General features: G+C 36.3%; 6 protein-coding genes across 6 annotated transcripts; 3 read left to right on the top strand and 3 right to left on the bottom strand.

Annotated features, from left to right (window-relative positions):
* Nucleotides 1–564: 564 nt before the first annotated feature.
* Nucleotides 565–3,890, top strand: PPL_05283 (RabGAP/TBC domain-containing protein; the record flags this gene model as incomplete). Its single annotated transcript, XM_020576173.1, has 3 exons — nucleotides 565–599; nucleotides 796–2,987; nucleotides 3,064–3,890. The coding sequence occupies 3 exons, from the start codon at nucleotides 565–567 to the stop codon at nucleotides 3,888–3,890; spliced, it is 3,054 nt and encodes a 1,017-aa protein (XP_020433422.1).
* Nucleotides 3,891–4,117: 227 nt separating this feature from the next.
* PPL_05282 (SAC family polyphosphoinositide phosphatase) lies at nucleotides 4,118–7,234 on the top strand (the record flags this gene model as incomplete). Its single annotated transcript, XM_020576172.1, has 4 exons — nucleotides 4,118–4,381; nucleotides 4,454–6,486; nucleotides 6,571–6,867; nucleotides 7,027–7,234. The coding sequence occupies 4 exons, from the start codon at nucleotides 4,118–4,120 to the stop codon at nucleotides 7,232–7,234; spliced, it is 2,802 nt and encodes a 933-aa protein (XP_020433421.1).
* A 318-nt stretch (nucleotides 7,235–7,552) lies between these two features.
* On the top strand, nucleotides 7,553–9,107 carry PPL_05281 (Kelch repeat-containing protein; the record flags this gene model as incomplete). Its single annotated transcript, XM_020576171.1, has 5 exons — nucleotides 7,553–7,619; nucleotides 7,703–8,425; nucleotides 8,493–8,576; nucleotides 8,645–8,989; nucleotides 9,064–9,107. The coding sequence occupies 5 exons, from the start codon at nucleotides 7,553–7,555 to the stop codon at nucleotides 9,105–9,107; spliced, it is 1,263 nt and encodes a 420-aa protein (XP_020433420.1).
* A 494-nt stretch (nucleotides 9,108–9,601) lies between these two features.
* Nucleotides 9,602–10,618, bottom strand: PPL_05280 (uncharacterized protein; the record flags this gene model as incomplete). The annotated part of the gene is made up of 2 exons (XM_020576170.1): nucleotides 9,602–10,367; nucleotides 10,428–10,618. 2 exons carry the CDS (start codon nucleotides 10,616–10,618, stop codon nucleotides 9,602–9,604), a joined length of 957 nt encoding a protein of 318 aa, XP_020433419.1.
* Nucleotides 10,619–10,781: 163 nt separating this feature from the next.
* Nucleotides 10,782–13,065, bottom strand: PPL_05279 (ankyrin repeat-containing protein; the record flags this gene model as incomplete). Its single annotated transcript, XM_020576169.1, has 4 exons — nucleotides 10,782–10,895; nucleotides 11,292–11,561; nucleotides 11,657–12,860; nucleotides 12,902–13,065. The coding sequence occupies 4 exons, from the start codon at nucleotides 13,063–13,065 to the stop codon at nucleotides 10,782–10,784; spliced, it is 1,752 nt and encodes a 583-aa protein (XP_020433418.1).
* A 116-nt stretch (nucleotides 13,066–13,181) lies between these two features.
* Nucleotides 13,182–14,212, bottom strand: PPL_05278 (uncharacterized protein; the record flags this gene model as incomplete). The annotated part of the gene is made up of 2 exons (XM_020576168.1): nucleotides 13,182–13,472; nucleotides 13,565–14,212. The coding sequence occupies 2 exons, from the start codon at nucleotides 14,210–14,212 to the stop codon at nucleotides 13,182–13,184; spliced, it is 939 nt and encodes a 312-aa protein (XP_020433417.1).
* Nucleotides 14,213–15,776: the final 1,564 nt, after the last annotated feature.

Below are 15,776 nucleotides of genomic sequence, written 5' to 3'. Positions count from 1 at the left end.
ACTATTATCTCATATCTATATATATCTAGATGTTATATGATTACCGGTTCATTGTTACGACTTTATCATCATCATCATTGTTATCCATACGATTGTCTCCTTTGTCTATCTTATTTCTTTTGATGGTTTTTTTTTTTAATGGTATCGCAACAACAACAACTGGTTGATTTGGATTTGTTTATTATTATAATTATTATCTATCTTTTATTCGTATGCTGTGTTATGTTATGATGTCAGATATTGGCCATATTATTTCACTTGTTCCATACTTTATAAATAAATATTAATAGTCACCGTGTGATAAAAACGGCTTGTCTAATATCTCAGTACAGTTAATTGCGCACCAACTAACTCTTCGGAACAACATATTACAATTTTGAAATCATTCATTATCAATTATAATTCTATATACTAAAGAGATTAAAATATATCTAAATAACAACCATCAAAAATACTCTAAAATCTATATAATATAATATTTAAAACAACAACAACAACAACAACAACAAATTATATTAATAATTATTTATTCTATTTAGAAATTTAAAAACAATTGTTATTACAATGGGAGATCAAATTGTTGAAACTCCAGTCGATCTGTACAGCCTCTCAAACAACAATCAACATCATCATCATCATCACAACAACAACAACAACTGTCATAAAAAACAATCAAAAGAAAATAGATAAAACATTAGATCTAACCAATTTACCCTATGATATAGAAGAGATATCTAGTGACTCAACAACAGCACCATTAACATCAACTGAGCACACAGATATCAATTGTAATAGTAATAATAATAATAATATAAAAAGTAGTAGTAGATCAAATAGTAGTAGTAATTTATTAAAGAACTCTTCTCCAAGAGTACCACGAATTTCATTGTCAATTCTCACTGGAAACAGCAACAACAACAGTAATAGCGGTGGCGATTCTCCCTTGGAGTCAAAGTCACGCTCACCTCTACAAAGAACACCAAGATCATCACCGTCCACACCGAAAAAATCAAAGGCGAAAATGGAAGGAACTCCTACCAACTTGTCACAGTCGAGCGGTGAGATGACATCTTCCAGCAAATATAGTCCACTCTCTTTGATATCTCCAAGAAAAAACAAAGGTAAAAAAGATAAAAACAAACTAAATCTACTACAACAACAATTGAATGAATCAAATTCTACTACTACTTCTGCGCCTACTGCTGCTGCCACCAATATAACTATTACCACTGCTGCTGCTACCACCAATAACTCAAACCAAACTACCACCAACAATAACTCCAATAATACCAATGGTGTTGGTATACTCAATTCTACATCATCCTCACCCTATAACGATGATCTTTCATCTACCTTTAACAATAGTTCATCGAGGGATGACATTGAATCACCATTGTCTTCGTCTATTACTGCATCAATCTCAACTGATTCGTTGCATCAAGCTTCGTTGGGTTGCGAAACTCCTCCTACCACTGCTATATTGTCACCACCACCATCATCATCATCCTCCTACACATACCATCCTCTACCATCGTCTTCGGAAGAGGCAGTTCCACATGACTCATCTACCTCTCTACTTGTTGATGAGACAACTCTCAACAACACAACATCGCAACCATCTTCTACCAGCTCTACTCCACTGCTCACTGACCAATCGAATCGTAACAATCAACAACAACAACAACCACCACCACCACAGATCAATGCTGCAGAACAACTGCTTCAACAACAAAACAATGTAACCACCAAAAAACGATTCTTTTCTTTCCTCTCTAGAAAACCAAAACCACCACCTATGAGCATAGAGAGGAAGACATCACCACCTCTTCCACTCTCCTCTGCCTCAGTTACACCACCACAAGCACTCTCTACCAACACCACACCCAATCTTGTACCTATCACCTCAATGTCCTATCAACAACAACAACAACTCTTGCAACCTCGAAGAATGTCAGCAAGTCTCGACTCTTTGAAAACGGTTAGTCCATCGGTAACACCAAACTATGCATTCTCACCGGTGGTATCACCAGTGATCCCACCGTCACCACTCAAAACATCGATTCTAAGGAATCGCTCCAACTCCTCTTCGTTCTACTCTAGCAGCGGTATGGTTGGCGGTAGCATCAGTCTGGGTAGTAGTAACAGTTTCAAGAAGATTGAATACAACCATCTTAATCACACATACAGTAGCTCTGCTGTCATGATTCATACATCAATGATTAACTCTCCTCTTAATCCAAATCACATCAATAATGCTTTAGGATCACACACTGCTCTATCGATAGCGACCGATGCCACTTGGCTCATGATTGCCTCCAACTGGGAGGAGTGGTCAGAGCCACACTATCGATCGACTCTCACTAAATACATCTATCAAGGTATACCCGATCGATTCCGTCAGACCATTTGGTTCCATCTCTCCAATATGATACAACAGACCGCAAGAATTCCAACCTGTATAGAACTATCGCTTCAGTACAAGTTGGAACGATTCCAACCTCAATTGACACCACTTTCAACACCATCCAACCAAACACCAATCTCAACACCTCTCATCAGATCACAATCATCTTCCTCTATTATACCACCAGCAGTCACCTCACCACAACAATCAAATAACAATGTAGTCTTTGAACAACTAACAACAACAACAACAACAAATCATTCACCTCTCAACAATTCAACAACCTGTAAAAATCATAAATGTTTCTATCAAAGTATTCTCAAGCACCACTCTGAACATGAAGAGCAAATCGATGTCGATATTCAACGTTCATTTACAGACATCCCAGATAATATACGTGATAGCTACGCACTATCACTCAGTCGTGTATTAAAAGCAATATCACTCTACGATTCTGAAATGGGTTACTGTCAAGGTATCTCTTTTGTAGGTAGTATACTAATCACAAGAGTACCTGAAGAAGAAACATTCCATATTCTATTAAGATTATTAGAAGGTGTAATGAGAGATTTTTATACTGTTGGTAAGTTAACAACAAATATTTCTAAAAACAATGAATATTCATTTAACACAATTTTATTAACAAAAAAATTATATAGGTATGATGGGATTAAAATTAAGATTATTCCAACTTAGTAAATTTGTACAAGATTTATTCCCAAAGTTACATAAACATTTGGAACAGATCGATTTAGATTATACTATATTCGCATCACCATGGTTTATGACAGCGTTTTCATATCATCTATCGGAGGAATGCTCCGTTAGAATATTGGATGTCATACTGTTGCAAGGCGTTGAAGCATTCTTCTCGGTAGGATTGGCGATCTTCCAGATCATAGAAGACGATCTCTTGAAATGCACTGACAGCTCTCAGGCTATGGAATACTTTAGATGCAATGCCAAAGCGAATATCGATGTCTCTACGCTGATGGACATCGCCAGTAGAATCACGGTGAGTCCTCACCAATTGGCAAACTTCAAGTCGCAGTTCGAGGCACTCAACACCAAGCCGAGCATCCCTACCGAGTTCAATCCCGACCAGCAGCCAAAGGAGAAGATGAAAGATCCAAACTGGGTCGTAAAAAAGTACAAACTGAAAGAGTACATCAACATTCTCGAAGAGGATCTAGCGATTATCAAACGCGAACTCCACGAAACACACAAAAAGAATGAAGAGGAAAAGATTGAGCTCGTCAAGCATCTACAGGAGCTATCCGATCGAGAGTCACACCTCATCGAACAGAAACGAATGTCAGACACCAACTATCAGATGCTGCTACAAGAGAACGAAGAACTCAAAAAGAAATTACACAAATCCGAGGAATGTAACAATTTCTTGGCAGACCAAATGCGAGTCTTAAGATCAAAAGTCACTCAAGAACTCTGGAATAATAATCCAAAGAATTCAATTCAATGGACATAATGAATGTTAATAATAATTTAATAAAATATATAAAATAATATTATATAATTGTAAGACAAAACTTTTGATTCAAAAAAAGTTTCAAAAGAGATTTCTTTATTTTTATTTTTAAATAAATTAACTAATCACACATTAAAAATCTGCAAACTAAAAAATGATCTTTTTTTTTTTGATTAATACTAATTCATTTAAATAAAAATATTAATACTAGTATCTATATTATATATATGGATAAAAATAACAATACATTTACCAATAATAATGGTAATAGTAGTGTAAATAATACAACAACAACAACAACATCATCATCATCACCGTCATCATCATCAACAACAACAGATAGAACAAATTTTAAACAATCATTTTGGAGTAATCTTAATAAAAATGATAATCAAACTGTAAATAATAATATAAAGAATGTAGAGTCAAACTATGTAATGCCTATTACATCTTTTTCAATGCAAAAATTTGTACTATATGAAACAAGATCTGTAAGTTTGTTTTCAATATTATTATCACTGAAAAGTCACAACAAGATTAAACATTAACAAATAAAAATATAGAGATTCTATTTAGTAGGCTCAAATAGAACGAAAAGTAGATTCAGATTATTAAAGATTGATAGAACCACTGAGGAAGATGTAGTTATCAGTGAAGATCCAACTGAATACAATAAACAACAACTACAGGAGCTGTTGACAATGATTGAGAATGCAAACAGAGAAGGTCTCAGTCGTGTTTGCTCTGCCTACGGTATTCTAGGATTCATTCGATTTCTTCATGGTTACTACATCATTTTGATAACAAAGCGAAGAAAGGTAGGTGTCATCGGTACGCACTTGATCTATGGAATAGACGATACCACTTATGTCTACGTTCCCACCTCCGTACCGAGAACCAACTCACCGGACTTTGTCGATGAAACTCGCTACAAAGGTTTGTTTCTCGGGCTTGATTTGACGAAGGATTTCTTCTTCAGCTACACCTACGACCTCACACGTACTCTCCAATTCAACATGACTCGTTACTTCCATCATCCAGCACCGAAAACCTCGCAGATTCACTTCAACGAGCAATTTGCGTGGAATCACTTCCTGTTGGAGCGACTCGTGCAGCAGTCGCAGACACCTCATTGGACACTGCCAATCATTCACGGATTCTTCTTGCAAGAGAAGATCGATATCTTTGGAAAGGCAGTCGATTTCATACTGATCGCTAGACGCAGTCGTCATTATGCTGGCGCACGTTTCCTCAAGCGTGGAATCAACGAGAACGGTCACGTTGCAAACGACGTCGAAACCGAGCAGATCGTACAGGAACCACTGAGTGGAAACACAAGACAGGCGCAATTCACTAGCTATGTCCAGGTGCGTGGATCGATTCCGCTCTACTGGGAGCAAGACAACAACATCATCACACCGAAACCACCGATTCAAATGCAGAGAATGGAGCCATTCTTTGCTTCTACCATTCTCCACTTTCAACATCTATTCCGTCGCTACGGCTCACCCGTTGTCATTCTGAATCTCGTAAAGTCGAACGAGAAGAAACCGAGAGAGTCGATCCTGCTGAATGAATTCACCAAGTGTGTCGAACAACTCAATGAAATGCTACCGCCGGAACACCAGCTACTCTACCGTGCCTGGGATTTCCACAAGGCTGCCAAAGCCAAGGATGAAGATCACATGGGTTGGCTCGATTCATTCGCACAGCAAACCATTCAGAAAACCGGTATTTTCCACAGCTCCAAGAAGCTGTATGCCACTGAGCTGAGTGAGCAGTGTCGTGGCGCCACACTCTTCCGCTACGGCGACAGCGGAACGGAGCAGGTCGGCATTGCTCGTACCAATTGTATCGACTCACTCGATCGTACCAACACTGCACAGTTTTGCATAGGAAAGTGTGCACTTGCTCATCAACTCTACGTGATGGGCTACATCGAGGAGCCGTCGATCGATTTCAACACGGGCGTCGTCGAGGTTCTCATCGAGATGTATGAAGCGTGTGGCAATCAGATTGCTCTGCAATACGGTGGATCGGAACTGGCCAACACCATCAAGACGTACACCAAGAACTCGCTGTCCAGTCAGTCACGTGATTTGATGACCACCATCAAGCGGTACATCTCCAACTCGTTCATCGACGTCGACAAGCAACACTCGATCAACCTGTTCCTCGGCTACTTTGTGCCGTCGAGGATGGCAGAGAACATACCACTGTGGAACTTGGAAACCGATCACTATCTACACAACAAGACCGAGAGAAAACAACATCATCTGCTGGCCTACACAAACTGGTGGGACGAACCACTCAAAGACTTTAAAAAGACATCGCTCGTCGCCAACTACGCAGAGAAACACTCTGTCATACAACTCATGAAACAACGTGCCGTCGAATTCGAAGACAACTTTTACAAAGCTGATACCTACAGTTGGATAGACAATCACTTTGAATACCGATTCAACGATCCCATTAGATTTAGAAATCAAATATCACCACTTGCCAACTACTTGGAGTCACCAAACCTCGTCAAAAAGAAAAAGAATCAAAATGGTGAATCAACTTCAAACAATCAAAACAAAGATAATGATGAAAAGTAAGTAGTAATCTATTTATTATTATTATTTCTCCAACAATTTGTTTGGTACTAATTTAATAATCATCTTTTTATTTATTACAGTCGATATGATATTAAGAGATGGGTATTCTCTATTACAAAGGGTAATAGAGGTAATAAGCAACGTGAAGATCCGAATACACGTAATGGTAATACCGATGTTACGTCGAATACAAAACAAGAGGATCAATTGAAACAGAATGAATATCAACCGTTCAAGGAGTTTGGTATTGAGCTGGGTACCAAGCCGATTGAACAGGATTCTTTTGCCAGCTATTGTCAGCCGCTCGAGAAGAACATCAATATCCACCAATCGAAATACAACAGTCAGGATATCTATAGTAATACGTTCTACTCTGAGTATCTAAAGTCGAGCTATCTCGTTAGTTTCGGTGCGGTTGCCAACACTCTCAAACCGACGCCACCAAAGGCAACGATGCGATGGTCACCCAACACATTCACACTGCACCAACAGAAACTTCAACAACAACACCGACTACACAAACAACAACAGAACAGCGCCGAACAAACCAAGCAAGACCTCAAGAGTTTCTACTATCATTCCTATTTGCAATCACACGGTAACAAGTCGGTCTACCCAGTGGTACCCGACAACGAAACAATCTATGAATATCATGTGGGATCACTTAAAAACATGTTGATGCAAGAACAATTCGTAAATGTAACAAAGAAAATGCATAACACTACAACTGATGGATTTACATAGTAAAATCAACTAAAAATTGTAATAACATAAATATATTTCTTTTTTTTTTTTTTTTACTTTAAAAAAAAAACAACTCTAACCCCAAAACCACCACGATCATACACCCAGAGGGGAAATTTTTAAAAATTTTATTCTATATTTTTTTTTTTTTTTCAAATCAAAGTCTTTTTTTCAAAACAAAAAAAAAACCTCTCCAATAACACAGATTTTTATTTTTAATCACATTTAAACATTTATTTTATATATCGATCCTGGTGTAATATTATTATTATTTATATAATTATTTACTACGGAGATCAAAACAAAAATTATAAAAGAATGAGAAAGTGCAACTTATCCATTGTTATTGTTATAATAGCTTTAGTTGGTGGCGGTTTGGGTTTTAGTATGTTATTGATTCGATTCTAATGTCTCTAGCAGTTACTTACTTTTCTTTTAATTAATTATCTATTATTAAATAATGATTAGTGAACTTTTTGACAGATTCATGGATATTGATTTTATTGTCGAATCCTAATGCAGCACCAACAGCAGTCTCTGGTCACTCGACAGTATTGAATCCAGTCAATAATACATTGGTAATCTTTGGTGGTGCCAATAAAACAGCTGCAAACAACAACGTTGCACTGTACGATTTGATAAACGATGGTTGGATCTCAAAGAACACATCGAAGGGTGCCGCACCAACACCGAGATACGATCACTCCACCATCGTTACACAAACCAATTTGATGTACGTTTTCGGTGGTAGAGACACCAAGGGAAACGTCTTCAACGACCTCTACAAATACGATATGGTCAAGGACAGTTGGAGTCAGGTCACTATTGGTGCCGGTAAGTTGGTGCCCGCTGCAAGATACGGTCACTCTGGAATACTGTATTCATTTACCAACGAATTTGTATATTGGGGTGGAAGAAACGTAAACGGTACGGTCTTGCAAGAGATCGTTATTTTCAACTTTTTAACAGAGGAATGGAGAATCCTTCCATTCAGCGCACCAAACGCTGTTTCGCACCACTCTGCAGTCTTGACAACTGCTAACCAAATGGTCGTTTTCGGTGGTGTCACCGCTACAAACACATTCACAGCCGACACCAATTTCTATGATTTGGCGTCCAACACATGGTTAAACATCACTCTAAATACATCATCGATCGCAGTTTCAGGTCGTTCCGGACATGCTGCAATTGGTAAGTTGATTCATCGAATGCTTTATTATTCAAATACTAAATTTAGTATCCTTACATTTGTTATCAGTCACTCCAATCAATGAAATGTTGGTATTTGGTGGTAGAACAAGCAATACATCTGCATCTAGTCTAACTTTGAAATATAATCTATGTAAGTGTGACCATTCGATATTATAGTGTAGTGTTACACTTTACTAACATTGTGCTCGTTGCTTTTAGTATATAACACCTGGGAGATTATTACTCCAACTGGTGATGGTCCAAGTGCTCGTTGGGGTATCACTTGCACAAGCACACTCTTTAATACAATGATGGTATTCGGTGGACAATCATCGGATTCCTCATATTTCAACGATATTTACAAGTATAACATTATCACCTCTGTATTGAGATCATCGTCTGACGGTGTTGTATTGGTCGTTTTGCTGACAATCGTTTGTTCTATGATCATCGGTCTTTGTTTCGCTCTCGACATCATGGCCGAGAAGCATGAGGATGAGAGATTAGAGAGAATCGAAAAAGAAAATGCTGGTAAAGATGGTGCTGCACTAAAGAAACTAAAAGGTAAATCATTCAAATTATTATTATTACTCTAATATATTCTAAAATTTATTAACTTTTTTAATATTAAAAAATAGGAAAACAACAAAAAGAAAGACAACCACTCTTTGAAACATTTTAAAATAACCAATTAACTAGATATATTTAAGAGTGTAATAATAAATGATAATTTAATTTAATAAGTAATCACATTCACAGTTTAAATGATTAAAGTTTGATGACTTTTTATCTGTCAAATAGATAAATCTCTCTAAATATAGTCGCCCCTTGCCGATTTATTACATTCTTTTGCAATCTCTTTCTTAACATCTTCACTAACCTACATATGTAAATCAAGAGGACAACTTGATATCGTCAACAATTAAAAAATTTATCAATAGTAATATTAATAATAGATATTGTTTTAACAAGATAAAGATCCGAAGATTTTTTTATTATGAACAAATAAATATATCTAATTCATAGTGATTCCTTCATATTCATTATTTATCACATAGAGTAAAAAATAACTATTCTCAATGGTATGATGCATCAAAGAATTGGATATTGCATATTCACAAAACTCTTTTTTTTAAGTTTTACAAAAAATTTTAATAATTTATTTTAAAAAATGGTTTAGCAGAAGTTGACTGAACCATAGTTGGTGCAACCACCGAGGGTTTGGTTGGCAACGTTAGCGGCAGCGCATGATTGTTGGTCACCACCACATGAGCAGTTTGGACACAAATCAGCACATGGAAGAACTGGAATCAAGTTGGAGGTACAGGCAGAGAACATAGTGGCACAGAGGAAAGCCTTGGTGTTTTCAGCACATGTAGTTGGTGGGTTGGTGGTCATTGTGAAAGCTTCGAACATAGTCTCAACCATTTGGTCAACACCTTGGAAGTCAATACCTTCTCCCATGACTGGGTAGTTCACCTGATCACAGAATTTGAGTGATGGGGCGCATGAACATCCTCTTGGAGGGTTATTTGGGCATGAGGTAGTTGGGACGGGAACTGGTGGAGCTGGAGTTGGGCAAGAACAGTAGCTTGGAACAGCGAAGATTGCGGGGTCAACGTTTCCTGGGTTGAAATTGGAGAATGTCATGGTGGTTTGGGTGTCTGGGTTGAAGGTGGTCATGACAGCCTCGGCCAAAGTATTTGGATCGATATCCAAAGTGTAGATGGTGATGTTAACTTGGGCGGTGGCAACAATAGTCCAACCATCGACTTGGTTACCGTTTTCATCAGTTGAAACACCGTTGAAAACTGAACCTGGATAAACGGTCATTGGGCTCATTGGCTCGGTCAATGGCTTGCATTCGCATTGTTGAGCAGATGGGTTAATGTTGAAGGTAAGTCCCAAATCGTGACGGTCCAAGGTAGTTGATGTTTGTCCACTATTTTATTCAAAACTATTAATATATATTTTTATTAAAACAACTAATTTATTTACTTACAAGAAGGTAGCATCGATTCTTTGCTTAAGGTTGTTGAAATCGTAGTACATTTGACCGCTGGTTGGGAATGGCATCATTGATGTTGAAATGGAGACATCTGATGTGAATTGTTGTGGGATCTCTGGGTAAGCCTTTTGTGATAAAGCAACACCGGCAACCAAAGAGATAATCAATAAGAATGAAATATTCATTTTAAAAGATTTTATATATATATGTGAAAGTAAAGAAGATTCTACTATAAAAATTAATTTGTGTAAAACGCCTTCTATTTAAACGAAACTAAATTACTTCGTCCAAAATTTAACTATTTAATTCAAAATAAATATGTTTAAGATAAACATTGAAATCATGATTTCAATCCATCTTTTTAAATTCGAAAAAATCAAAAACTCCATTTACCGAGCGATCTTCAAGATATTTATGATTTTCATTAGTCAGTGACATCATTGAAAAACTGGGTAAAACAAGCTCGAAAAAAGAAAAGCATTAAATTTTGCATCTTGAAAGCTTAGAATGTTTTTGGTACCTCATTATTGGGGTATTTTAAATCAAAGATCAATAAAAAAAAAAAAAAAAAACAAAAAAACAATAATGCCAAAAACATGTTTTGTGTAATGGTATCAGTGTTTATAAAAATGGTTTTCAATAAAACTAAAGATTTTTTAAAAGATTCGAAAAAAAAAAAAATTTAGATTTTTTTTGTGTTTTGATTTTATTGTTTTTGGATGATGATGTATTCGTTCATGGTTGATGATGTGGAAAAAAACAAACAAACATTTATATGATTATATTTTATACGAGGTTGGGATCTTTAATTTGTCCATCTGTGACGAAATGTTTGATTTTGTGTTTGTAGTGAACCACCAGTTTCATGAATTGGTAGACATCGATACGCAATGATTTCTCTTCTCCATTTGCAAACTTTAGTAGGTTCAATATTTCTTCAAATTCAAACTTCATAATTTGGTCTTCATATATCTTAAACAGTGCCAACGCAGAAGCAAAAATAACAACGAGTCCATCATAGAGGAAAAGATCCCAGATTCTCACAATTACTGGGAATGGTAAATTGTAAATCAACAAGCAAATGAACCACTGTGATGAAAACAAAGGTGTAAAAACGTTTTGTTTTTGCTGCAAAAAAAATGATTAAAATTGAAAATTAAAATTAACCAGTTAGTTTGTTGTTTTGATGATGTGGCAATTAATAATTATCTTTGTGTACTTACGATATGTGCAAAAAGTTGTGGGAATTGTTGTTCTAACATTGTGTTTAATAAACCGAATGAAGTTTGGAGATAAGGGAAATCGGGTTTCCACATTTCGGCCATTCCATACTTTTCAGCGAGTTGTACCAATACCCAGAAAGCATCTTCCTCTGCCATATAGATAATGAGGAGACAAGTGATGAAACCCATACCTTGACAGTAACCAACCTCTGGGTTGTATATAGAGAAAGCTGTTAATATATTACAAAGGATCTGTTGTCCAAATCCACCCTTCTCAACAAAGAAACTGTGTTTGGGGAATGTACGGTTGAGATCACGTTGAATCTGCGAGGCAATGGCTGGCTGTGGCTTCATCTGTAGCAACTCGCTGTAGGTAATCTTTGATTTGTTCTTGATCTCCTGAATGTTCACCAATCGCTGCCATACAAAGCTACGAACGGAACTTGGGATACCCTTGGGTAGACGGTCTCTCAACTTGGCAGACTTGGCAAATTTCGGCCAATTCTTTGTCATCTTTGCCCACTTTTTCTCTTGCTTGTCAGTCTTTTTAGTTCTGATGGTCGATTCGTCCACGGTACTCGTTGTCTTTACAAATCCATATATATCTAGTTTCGGTGTGTTCTCTGGTGACTCTTTCTCGCCAGACAGAGAATCGGTTGAACCTGCCCGTGACAACGAAGCATTGGAGTGTGGTGATGATTGAGTGGTCGATGAGGTTGGCGATTGCATGCTGCTCTCTTCCTTTACCATCGATACTGAGGTTGGCGATGAGTTTGAATCGATATTTACATCCCATTTCTGTTTAGTTACAACGCTAGAACTAACGCTATTGTTACTACTATTAATATTAATTTCGGCTGTTTTATTATTATTATTATTGCTGCTGCTGCTGCTGTTACTACTACTATTTATACTGTTGATTTGTGGTTGTGTTGTTGTTGTTGTTTGTTGATCTTTATTAATGGGTTGTTCTACTGTTTCCGAATTTCTCTTTGATTTCGACTTTGATTTCGATTTCTTTTTCTGTTCCTCGTAGGCAGAGAGCACGGAAATAATCTCTGGGATCTTTGTCAGATTCTTTGGTGTCTTTCCATTGATATCCTTGGAGTTGGGATCGGCACCTGCCTTCAGAAGGATCTCGACACAACCTATATTTCCTTTGCTCGCAGCGAAATGCAATGCAGTTCTACCACGCTTCTCATCTCTAATATCTAATTTACAGCCACGTCTAGTCAGCAGACTGACGCAGTTTTCGAATCCGTTCGATGCCGAGTAGATGAGTGCGGTGCAACCATCCATTGCTCGCTGATCGATGTTCGCTCCCTTGTCCAACAGTATTCTGGAGCACTCTTCAAAGCCGTTGAACACTGCGTTGTGCAGTGGCGTGTATCCCTCCTTGTCGATGACATTTACGGAGGCACCCTTCTGAATGAGCAGACTCACCGACTTGTCGCTGCCCTTGTAGCACGATTGGTGCAGTGCAGTCGAGTCCGAGTAGTCTTTGGCATTGACATCGGCAGACTTTTCAATCAACAGCAACAAACACTTGTAGTGCTTGTTGGACGCCGATTTCAGCAGCGGTGTAATACCGTATGCATCTCGCGCCTCGATGTCGGCGCCACTCTGAATGAGCAGCTCTGCGCACTTGTGGAATCCGCTGTATGCTGTCTTGTGGAGTGCAGTGTTCTGATCGATGTCGCGAGTGTTTGGATCGGAACCTGCGTCGAGAAGCATGGCCATCACCGACTTGTAACCGTTGAACGCAGCGTTGTGCAGTGGAGTGCATCCATCGATATCCTGCACATCCGAATAGGCACTGGACGCCAACAACAGCTTTACACACTGCTTGTGTCCGTTGAACGCGGCATGATGCAGCGGTGTCGTCTTTTTGTCGTCCAAACTATTTACACCTGTAAAATCCATCTTACTCGTATCGATTGGACCGTCTTGTCTGTGATTAGCACTACTGGAGTGCTGGTGATTCGGACTACCCACTTTCTTACCCTGTGTAAACAGCAAGAGTGATACGATCTTGTCGTATTCACCTTTGAATGCAGCTTCATGCAGTGGATATGGTTTCGGTGTTGGAATGAGTGTAAGTGTATTGGCTGCAGTTGATGCCGCTACTGCAGTTGCTGAAGATGGTTGTTGTTGCTGCTGCTGCTGCTGTTGTGTTTGTTGTTGATTATTATTAGCTTTTGATTGTAATGGTGAAGATGAAGTTGGACTAGGTAGATTAATAACAGTCGGTACAATATTAGTAAGTGTGTTGGCTGAGGTAGTTGTACCATTCAAGTATCCACCGCCACCACCTGTATTTGATGAAGTATATGATGAAGTTGAACAAGTTGAAGAACTATCATCACTAGTCTCGGTTATTCCATTCTGCTGCTGCTGTTGATGGTGATGATGTTGATGATGGTGATGCTGGTGGTGATGATGATTGTTTGTATTGTTGAGTTGACTGAATACCTGTTCCATAGACTCTGCACCTGTACCACTGTCTTTGGAGAACTCAAAATGATTCTGTATTGTTTGAGTTATGGCATCAGCCATTTCTTTATATATATATTATTATTCTTTTTATTATTATTATTCTACTACTATTATTATAACTGTATGTTGACAACTATATTTTACTTGTATTTATGTATTGACAATATATTATTCTGTTCAATTACTATTACTATTATTTTTATTATTGATGTTGTTGCTGTTTTGTTTTTAATGAATATACAATAATCTTTTTTATAATTATTCTATTTCTATATTTATATAATTCTAATAATACAACTAAATTATAATTTTAAGTTCGTTAATTTTTCTAAAATTGTTTTAATGTTTATTTTTACAGTTAGTATGAGTAATTAAAAAAGTAATATAACAGTTATTAATATTTTTTCAGTTTTAAAAATAAAAACATACACACAATACAATGTAAAAAAGAGTGTAAAACACAGCAGGTGAATGAAATGTGTATATCAAGAATAATAAAAATGATTGATGCAAACCTAACTTTTTTTTTTTACTTTTTGATTTTTTTCCTTTGTAAACACAAATCTAAAAAAAAAAAAAAGACAAACAAAAAAAAACAAAATACAAAAAACAAAAAAACTGTTCCACCAACTCCCAAAATTATGCAACTAATTATATTTTTAAATATTGTGATTGACGTTTAGGAGTTGCTATTATTGATGTACGATTATCTTTAATATCTTTTTGTTTTTGTTGTTGTTGTTGTTGTTGTTATTATTATTATTGTCAATTCAAAATCAAAATCAATTGAATTGTTATTATTATTTCGATAATCGTTGTTGACTTGGTTTTTTTTTATTTTTTGCTTTTTAAAGTTACCATTATAATAATAAAAAGATATAGATAGATTATAATTGATTAACAAAAAACAATTGATGCTTATCCAAAGAAATGTTAAGTATAATTTTATTTATAAAAAAAAAAAAAAAAAACAATCGCAAAAAATAAAATAAAATAAAATAAAAAATACACTCTTGATTATACTATTTTTTTAAATGATGGATTGTCATTGATAATCAACGTAATTATTTCTTTTTTTATATTTTATAGAATTACCATTATGCTTGCTGAGTGTAAAATATAGTAAATAGTGTTCATTTATCTTTTTCAACAATCATCAAATAAAAACAAAAACAAAAAGAAGAAGTAGAATAGAAGTACATTAATAAATGACAACAATTACACAAATATTGTTGTGTTTGTTGGATAATACAATAATTTTGAACAAAGTGTTGTTGTTTTTGGTTGTTGTTGTTGGTGGAGTATCTCTAAAGAATGTAAGTATTGACAATATATATATGGTGGGTATCTATTATATGTATGGTGCTTGTAAGTGTCACGCGCACTGAAAATTGGATAGTAATTGTATTTATTACTTTTTAGCAAATTGAAATGTTGTCAATTATATATAATTGTTTATTGTTATTGTTATTCCTCTTGATTTAAGTTGATTATTGTAACACTCACTGTGATTGATTGCTTTGTTGTTTTGCTGATTATTTTTCTTTTACTTTACGATTACTCTATCTTTAAATAATGAAATAAATAATGTTTTATTTGATTTTATCAGTACTAGTTGATTATG

This window comes from Heterostelium album (assembly GCF_000004825.1).
Source record: "Heterostelium album PN500 unplaced genomic scaffold PPL_contig12, whole genome shotgun sequence".
In the NCBI taxonomy this organism is placed as follows: domain Eukaryota; phylum Evosea; class Eumycetozoa; order Acytosteliales; family Acytosteliaceae; genus Heterostelium; species Heterostelium album.
Note: the sequence above shows the minus strand (reverse complement) of the source record. Positions and strands in the feature narration are given on the sequence as shown.